This window comes from Homarus americanus, unplaced genomic scaffold (assembly GCF_018991925.1).
Source record: "Homarus americanus isolate GMGI-L3 unplaced genomic scaffold, GMGI_Hamer_2.0 scaffold16430, whole genome shotgun sequence".
Lineage (NCBI taxonomy): Eukaryota > Metazoa > Arthropoda > Malacostraca > Decapoda > Nephropidae > Homarus > Homarus americanus.
Window position 1 is genome coordinate 4,936,729 of NW_024729259.1, and position 9,271 is coordinate 4,945,999.

Below are 9,271 nucleotides of genomic sequence, written 5' to 3' on the forward strand. Positions count from 1 at the left end.
AAAGCTGTTTTGAAGTGTTTTTTTAAGAATGTCTGCATTTCAGATACAGTACAGCTGGTCTTAAGACAATGCTGTTCTTTAAATGCTGCCGTTTATCACCGAGTTATCAGGCAGAATGAATATAAGGAAATACTGTTTCACAGAGGCTGGTAGAGCTATGGAACAGTCTACCAGCCCAAGCTGCAGAGTCGAGAACAGTCCTGGGCTTCAGAATAGCCCTTGACCCAATAACCAAGAACAACGGAGGGATCCTACTCAGGCCACTGGCCTCCTTCCCTCTGCATGGCCACATCTAGTGGGTGGCCATTAGGTAAATAAGTTAAACGGCTTCTCTTCAACTACAGACCCAGATGTTCCCAAGCTGCAACTGTTCTTAAGACAACTGTTGGTAAGACGCAACTGTTCTTAATGAGCCAGTTGTATTTTAAAACCACAGCTGTACTTAAAAATTGAAATACTTTATTGACCATAAAACTATTACATCAAAAGGACAGGGTAGTATACGACTCCCACCCTCACCTTTGCCATCCCCTTCTGGGGTTTACCAATGTTATAATACAATATTTATTTTTACAGAAATGAAATAGTTCATTTTGGCATGAACACTACTACACTAAAAGAACAGATAGTGAAATCTTACACAAAGTTAAATGTCATATCCATGGAACAGCAGTACTTAGATAATCGCCAGTACTGTGTGAGAGCTCATCAAATAGCTTCATACAGTAGTTGGGACCCGTCAGGCGTTGCAGTGTAGTGTTTTACGCCCAAATTCTGCATTGCCACTTGCTTTCGCATAAAACGGCAGTAATAATTTGTTTGGAAAGATCCCAAAGATAAGTTTAAGTTCGACAGTGTTATTTTACCTTCTGATAAATGTATAGTTCGGGATTGCTTCGGGCTTCAATCATAACAGGGCTGCCGACCTGGACATAGGCAAGTGGTTGGTACTACCTGTACTAATGAAACGTGCCCTAATGTTTTCACATTTGTTCGAAATGTATAGCTTGTTTATCACTTGGGCGATTGCTACTGATTATTATTAAAAACTGAAATTAAATACTTATCTTTTGGGAGGTACCAATGAGTGAATATTGTGTTTGGTCCAAGGAATATTAGATATTTCTTGCATGCTGTTTTACCAGCCAGTTTACCTGATTGGGGCTAAACACAGGCATGGGAGGGGGGCGAGCTCAAGGTGTGACAAGTGCTTGGGTCGTTTGGCTTGTTGAGGAAGACCAGCTCACAATGGCGGAAGACTTTACACGAGATACTGGCTGGCCCGTCCTTACAAGCGCTTCTTATAGCAGCACACTGATGAGAGAATATCGGGTAAGGATGAGGGAAGTAATGTCAAAGTTGAATCATCTTCTACAGGTCATGACTCTGGGTCATTGAGTGATGACATTGTTATTAAACAAATATCTATCACGTGGGAGAAGTTGATATGGGACCAGGACATAGAACTTCAGTTAGTAGAAATAATTTGTAAAACTGTAGATAAGGATGAAGGTACAAGCTTGCCTGTGTGATAATGAAATTCCGGCCTTTATCTGTCCTTCCTGATAAGGTTAGGCATAATGTATAGTCAAGAGCAATAGTCGTGTGACACACTCCCTGCGTATTCAATATGACAATGACCATGCAATCTACAATACTTGGGAGGTGTTTACACTGTTTGATGAGTATGGTGGAGGAGAGGTTCCATCTCACACCGGTAATGGAGGTGGAACTAGGAAGACACTTAAGAGTGGAGAAAGCACCAGAAGATTATTGCCACATGTCTACTGGCCAGGGATGACAAGGGACGTGACTAAGTACTACTGTAAGATGTACCATGAATGCTGAGTGACTGGAAAGCCAAATCAAGTAATAAAGTTTATCCCACTACAGTTGTTGATGAGCTATTCAGTAAGGTAATAACAATGTGTAGGACCTCTCAAAAGGTAGGCATGGAAATAAATTTTTAGGATCATACTATGTGCTACTGTTCCATTAGGTATCCAGAGGCTGCACCCGTGTGCTGTACTACGTCAGTGAAGTTGCTTAAAACTTTGGTCAAATGCCAGGAACAGTATTATATGATCTGACCAGGGAACAAAATTCACTTCTCTCTCTCTTCCAGCATCTGCCTATTACCCTCAGTCACAAGGTGGCCGAAAAATAGATCCCTGCAGATATTTAAGGCGGTGAGTATGACGTATTGCTTGGAACAGGAAATAGGATTGGGGTGAAGGTGTTACTGTGATGTTTTTTGTTATTCGAGACAATCCACAATACACCTTAGGTTTTTGTCCTTCTGAACTATAGTGTTTTTGGTCATACTGTCAAGTTATGACTAGTCTAGTACTTCTAGATTCATGACATGTGATTTTTCTAAGATATGTCATTTTTTATTATCAATTATAAGAACAATTTTGTGTGTGTTTCAGAATTTTGCTTCATTTTCCTCCACAGAATAAAATTAACATTACACCACTGTCCAAATTTACGTGTAATATTGATATCCATATTTTGGTTTTCAGGTTGATGCAGTGTGAGCAGAGATAAGAATATCAGAAGTGCAGTGTCATATGACCTCAGCCCTGGGAGAAACTATGGCCAATCACCAAGAGACAACAGTGTCACTAAAAGATGAAGGAGGTCACAGCATCCCTGGTCACGCTTCCCTCAATGAACACACCACAAAAGGAGATGGTTTAGAAGATACTGAATTACTGAATGACAGGAAAAATGTAAGTACAGATGAAGACGGCCAAAGAGACACTGGGAGGTCATGTCTCAGAGGCAGTGGTGTAGCAGTAGCCGATGGTGAGAAGTGGACAGTCGCGCTGGGGGTATTCATCATCTTGGTGAGTGACGGGTGGCGGCCAAGTTAATGGAAGATGTGTTTAATATTAGGTTGGAAATAGACATGCACAGGATTCTCAACTGAAAATATTAATTGCAAAATAACATTCCTTAGTCTGTACTGTATTTCCGTCTTGAATGTTTTAATCTCATTATTCCAGCCATTCTTCTTGACGGCTACAAGTATTTCTGTGTGTAAGATGATTGAAAAAGTGATGACACACACATGGTGATTGATACCTTTACTTTTTCTTCCCGCCAGACGATGACCAACATGGTGGGTCTCTGCTTCGGTATCATCTTTTCTCCCTTCCTCCTAAGTCTGGGAACATCCTCCACTACGGTCGCCTGGATCTTCAACTCCCTGTTACTGTTGTGGTTTACCAGTGGTTTATTTCTTGGTCCCCTGGTGGAGGAGTTCGGGTGGATGAAGATAGCCCTGGTGTTTTCCTTCGTGTACTCCTGTTCCATCGTCCTCTCTGCCTTTGCCACCTCAGCCTGGTTCCTTATATTCTCGTTCTCCATCATGGGAGGTAAGACGTACTACATGGTGATATCATGATGTATAGAACACATAATATTCAGGAATAGATAATGTCTAATGAAACCCATCCTATTAGTATGCATCTAGTTGATCTGTTGAGGGGTTGGCCGTAGTCTAAAGCTCCGACACCTCAGTTACCCAAAGAGGTTAAAATGACTGTGTTTTTTTATGGGGAATAGTCCACCTGAGCACAGGTCATCGACTCACAACGGGATCTAGGGGGCTAAAAAATAAGAGTAGAAAGAAAAAAAATAGAGAATAAAAATAATATGTTAATCTACACCACGAAGATGTCGGAAAACCATCTTTTTGAAGTGAGACAGACTGTAAGATAGGCGAGGGGTGACATACTTAATAGAAGTATATAAGCATCCCAGATGACATTACCAAGTCGAATGCTCGTACCTGGAGCTATAGGATGGCTGCCCCACTAGAGGTCACAGCCTCGGATAAAAAACCCACAAGTTTAGAAAATTGTCAGGGCAAACTATCCGGGGTGAGAGTTGTGAACTCTTGGAATAATATGCCAGAAAGTGTTGTGACGGCACTGAGCTTGAGGTCATTCAGGACCAAACTTGACCAACAGATACACCCTGGGGCCAGTACTTGTCAACAGTGAGTAACAGAGAAGTAACCGACCGACAAAGTGGCTAGCAGGTCGATCAGTGGCACAGAGGATTTCCAGATTTTTCAGGAACGTAACCCCTTGTATGTGTGGACGCATTAACGAATCATCCTTTTGTCTAAAACAATCCTCCAGTGCAAAATGATGGTGAGACATGACAGGTGAAAACATAAGTGAAGCTGATGTGACATTAAGGTTTAAGTTTATTATACTGTACTGATCATTCATACATGATGACTATGATAACATGTGGATGTGGGGGAAACTTACTTCTTAAATTGTTAAAACTTTTACAACAGTGAACTTGGCTAGGATTCATTACTCAGAATTAGTGTTACTTTTACTTTTATCCCCTTCGCCACCGATCGGCTCGCTAGCCGCTTGGGTGATCGGTCACGTCTCTTTTCATTTATATTCTTCACCAAAAGATCGGCTCGCTAGCCACCCGGGCGATCGGTCACGTCTCTGTCACGCACTGTTGGCAAATACTGGGCATGCACCGGCTCCTGAATGTACCTGAACCCGCTCCAGTGTTGGTCAAGTCTTCTCTTGAAAGAGCTCACACTCGGTGCCGTCACAACACTCTCCGGTAGATTGTTCCAAGAGTTTACAACCCTCACTCCGAAAAAGTTTGCCCTCATGGTTTTCTGGACTTGCGGCTTCTTCAATCTTGAGCTGTGACCCCTTGTGGGGCGAGCGTCCGCCAGCTCCAAGTAAGGACACTCAACTGAGTAGTGCCCCCTGAGATGGTTATACACCTCAACTAGGTCCCCCCTTGCCCGTCTGTAGTATAAGCTAGGCAAGTTCAGGCGCTCCAATCTCTCTGGGTAGCTGAGGTGCTGAAGTGCAGGCACCAGTCTGGTGGCCCTCCTTTGAACATTTTCAACCAACTGACAGTCCCTAGTATATCTTAGGGACCAGATGGGGTGACAGTACTCCAGATGGGGAAGCACTTCACTCCTGAAGATCGTCACGAGGGACGGACCGTCTAGATATCTGAACGACCTTCTTATAAGACCCAATGATTTATTTGCCTGATTTACCTTCTTCTCACAATGGCCCGAGAACTTCAGCTCATTGTCAACATACACACCTAGGTCCTTCTCACACACAGTCTCAACTAGTGCATTTTTTTCATCCCGTTGGGACATATGATACGCCTCCTTACCGTTGGTACGCCCCAGGTGCATCCTCTTACACTTCGTGACATTGAATCTCAGCAGCCATTTCTTCGACCATTCCTGGAGCCCACAGAGGTCCTTCTGCAGCTCTTCACAGTCCGCTTGGTTCTTAATTTCCCAAAATAACTTGCCATCATCGGCAAACATTTGTATGGAGGAGTGTACAACGTCAGGCATGTCATTTATGAAACAAACAAACAACAGCGGGCCCAATACACTGCCCTGTGGTACCCCACTTGTTACAGGTACAGATGACGATTTTGTGCCATTAATCACCACACACTGCTTGCGGTCATGTAGAAAGTCTTCTATCCACGCTAGGACATTTCCCCGAATTCCATACCCTTCCAGTTTGATTTTCAGCCTTTCGTGGGGTACACTGTCGAAAGCCTTGACAAAATCTAGGTAAATATTGTCGATATTACCACCCCGTTCCAGAATATGGGTCCAAATATCCAATACCTTGAGCAATTGTTGCTACTTTGAATGTTATATAATAATAAATTACTTACGAATTTCTAATAATGAATAAGTGAATATAGGAATATGATGAACAAAAAGGTTTTACATTTTCTTTAACCCGAAGGAATAAGCGGAGGCCTCCTGAACGCCCTCTGCTTTCTCATCATCCCTCACTACTTCACGCGACGGAAGGGTGTGGCTAATGCATGTGCGATGTCTGGTGTTGGCACGGGACAAATAGCAGGGTCGATTATTATAGGGTTCCTGCAGGAGGAGTTTGCGTTCTTTGGCGCCACAGTCATCCTGGGTGCTGCCACTCTTCACTGCTTTGTTGGTACCTTTTTATTGAGCCCAGTCCAGCGTCATGAAAACGGTCCAGAAGCAGGTGCTGACAAAGTAAACAAAAAGAGGTGTCATATCTCTGGCAATGCATTCCTTCGAGTCTTTCGCAGCAGTGTGGCCAACTTGACTATCCTGAAGTCCTCCCGAGCTGCCATCCTCGCTGTGGGAGGGATGTTTACGGTTAACAGTCACCTGAGCTTCATATCCTTGATTCCCTTTGCAATACAGGCAGCTGGTCACTCCCTCAGGGCAGCGAGCCTGTGTGTGACGGTGTCGGCCGTAGCCAGCATGGTAACTCGGTGTGCAGTGTCCACGCTAACAGACTGGCCCTGGTTCAGCATACGGGTCTGTCAGATGGCCAGCACCACCACCATCGTTATCTCCACTGTAGGTTAGTATATTAAACAATTAGTTTTTAAGACACAACGTTTGGGACATTTACTTGAAACGTTTATTTAAATTCTTTTAGAAAACCAGATGTACGTACATATTGTTCTCAAGAAGTGAGCCTTAACCTTATGACATCTAATACAAATCCAAACTTTAGACATTTGTTAACATTTACAGGTACTTGGGTTATATTAAAGCGTACGTCTCTTTTCTTAAACGGGTAAAAAGGATCTTCTGGCAACAATTAAATGCACATCAAGAGGTAAATTTTCAGTAAGTGAAAGATTCATAATGTTAAACCTTTAATCCTCGAGTACTTTGACCTGTTATTGCTCTCCTCATTACGCTGCCTTGGAAGCCTACCCCTAATATATAGTTGATCACCACAGTACCAGATCTACAGTAGTTTGTAAATTAACACAGTAGGAGAGTATTTTTTATAACAATATATGCATGACGAAATATAATTTTTGTTGTTGTTATGATTGTAATTCAGAATATTTTATACTATATATGCCTTCTGGTACTTGTTATCATTAGTTTGAAAGGTTATTGGTTAATTATGGATAAATTATGGGGTAAATTTTGGCTCTGTCGCTGTAACTTAATGAATGGTAGATACTAGATCATATTGGATGAACGTTTGTTTATTTAAGGTGTTGTTTACTGTCATAACCAAATTATAACGTAAGGTTAAATTAGGTCAGAGATGATGAATTTAATTTATTGTTTGTAAAGAATTGTGATTATCCACATGTTCGTCCATAAGTCCAGACGAGTTGTCCAAGGATAAGTGAAATAACCTAAAGTCCTGTTGCAGTCCACTGGCCTCACAACGGTCTTAATTATAAAGCTAATGTTAAGTTAAAGACAAAACTACATTTGAGTCTCATAAATATTAATTACTTTTAAAAAGAAATATAATGGCAACGATCATGTACCTTCATTTTTTACATTATTACTCGTAGCTTTCAGTTTGGTGGAAGACGTCTGGTGGCAGACGGTATTTATGGGCTTGTGGGGGTGTGGCGTGGGCGGTGTCATGGGAATCTTCAACCTAACTTTCGCCCATTATATGGGACTTGACAACATGGCTTCCACCATGGGCACCACACAACTGCTGATTGGCTTCGGCGCCATCATCATCGGACCAACCATCGGTAAGTTTGGGATATATTATGAGGAGGACAAGTTGGTGTAGAGCTTTCCTGCTGCCACTGTTAGGTGCATTATACCCAGGAACAAGACCCCAGCTACAGGTAAGTTTGGTTCTCTCTCTCTCTCTCTGAGGGCTTGACGAGTTAACGCTAATGTTGGCCAGATACTTTATAATATTTTTCTCGTCAACATTTTGAGGCGACTCTCATATGTTAGCTTCTCGTGCCTTGCTGACTTCTTCACTATATTGGTTTGGTATGTAGTCACTGTAAATTATAGGCTTATTTCCTAAGAAAATGAGCCAATTGTTCATATTCCAGTAGTGTTCATATAATTAATATATAATCTTGCAGCATTTACATTCTCCAAATAAGAAATGTATATCTAACTCTTGGTAGTTTCAAGAACATGTTAAAATCGATTAATCTTTCTATATTACATTCCCACCACACAGTAGTACAATATATAGATGATAAGACAAAAGGGTCCACGGTACCGTCACCCTTCGCCAAGTTTGTGTACTTTGAGGTGTATCTCCCTAGGTTTGATCCGGGACGTCAGTGGGAGTTACGTCGTCACCATGTGGGTGTTGGCTGGGCTGGCCGCTGGCGGCTTCGTGCTCTGGGTATTCATGCCGGTCGCCGTCCGTCACGACCTTAACAAATCCCACAACACTTCTCTCTCCAGGCAGCCTTGATGTCTCACCACCAAACTACCTATCATAACTTAAAGTATTCTAAATTTAAGTTTAAATTTGAGTGTCATGGCTGCACGCAAACTGTTACAAGTAAGAGTGATACTCATTACATGTGCAGGATGAGCTCAGAGAGGGAAATTTTAAGAGTTAATTTCCTTTTCTTGATTTATTGATTTAGTACTCTACAGGATAAAAATAATTCATTTATATAACAAAAGTTGTCTGGTACTTGTTTAGCTCACAGATTATACAGTGGTCCCTCGGCTAACGAGCGTCTCGGTTAACAAGATTTCGGTTAATGAGTTACCTCCCATAAGATTCTTAAATTCGGTTAACGAGCAACCCCTCGGTTAACAAGTTTCTTACGAGCCGACCTCAACAAGTTTTGGCTTACACTGGGCGGTCAACCAGCTGTAGTATTAGTCTGCCAATACATTAATCGGTTCTAGGGCTTAAATTCCTTACTATTTTAGTATATATCAAGAAGTTTATACTATTAAAAAATGTTTAAAGTTTAATATTAGATTTTTTAGTAATTTTAACAATTATTGAACATAATTGAAGGTAAAGTGATTAGTTTAATGGGCGGCATCCAGCCTCTTAACACAGCAAACAGGCGTTAGTCTCTCTTCAACTAAACGCTTTTTTTCTGTGTTTCCAAGCAAATTATTGGCCATTTTGAAATTTATTTTATATATTGACAATATATAGCTCAGTGCAGTGTTATTTTAAAGAAAATATTCTTTATTTACAACAAGTTTAACTTTGAAAAGCACGTGTTGACATTGTTTGAATCCAGCATGGGGCCTAAGAGATCAAGAAAAGCGATTTCAATCCAAACCAAGCAGGAAATCATAAAAAACATGAACAAGGCATTAGAACAAATGCGCTATGCAAAGAATATGGCATGTCGACATCAACTGTGTCGACAATTCTTGCACAGAAAGACAAATTTAAAGAAGTGAAAGTGAGAGACAAATCTACAAGAGTGTTTAAAAGTAGATCCCTAATTGCCGAAACTG

General features: G+C 41.5%; 1 protein-coding gene across 2 annotated transcripts; it reads left to right on the plus strand.

Annotated features, from left to right (window-relative positions):
- Nucleotides 1–21: 21 nt before the first annotated feature.
- On the plus strand, nt 22–8,662 carry LOC121866450 (monocarboxylate transporter 12-B-like). 2 transcript variants are annotated; one of them, XM_042366124.1, is made up of 7 exons: nt 28–310; nt 2,126–2,189; nt 2,526–2,852; nt 3,113–3,383; nt 5,787–6,395; nt 7,363–7,554; nt 8,095–8,662. In XM_042366124.1, the coding sequence occupies exons 3-7, from the start codon at nt 2,574–2,576 to the stop codon at nt 8,247–8,249; spliced, it is 1,506 nt and encodes a 501-aa protein (XP_042222058.1). In that variant the 5' UTR covers nt 28–310; nt 2,126–2,189; nt 2,526–2,573; the 3' UTR covers nt 8,250–8,662. The 2 variants fall into 2 exon arrangements, with proteins under 2 accessions (XP_042222059.1, XP_042222058.1); XM_042366125.1 differs by lacking the exon at nt 8,095–8,662 and having other exon boundaries at nt 22–310; nt 6,572–7,450.
- Nucleotides 8,663–9,271: the final 609 nt, after the last annotated feature.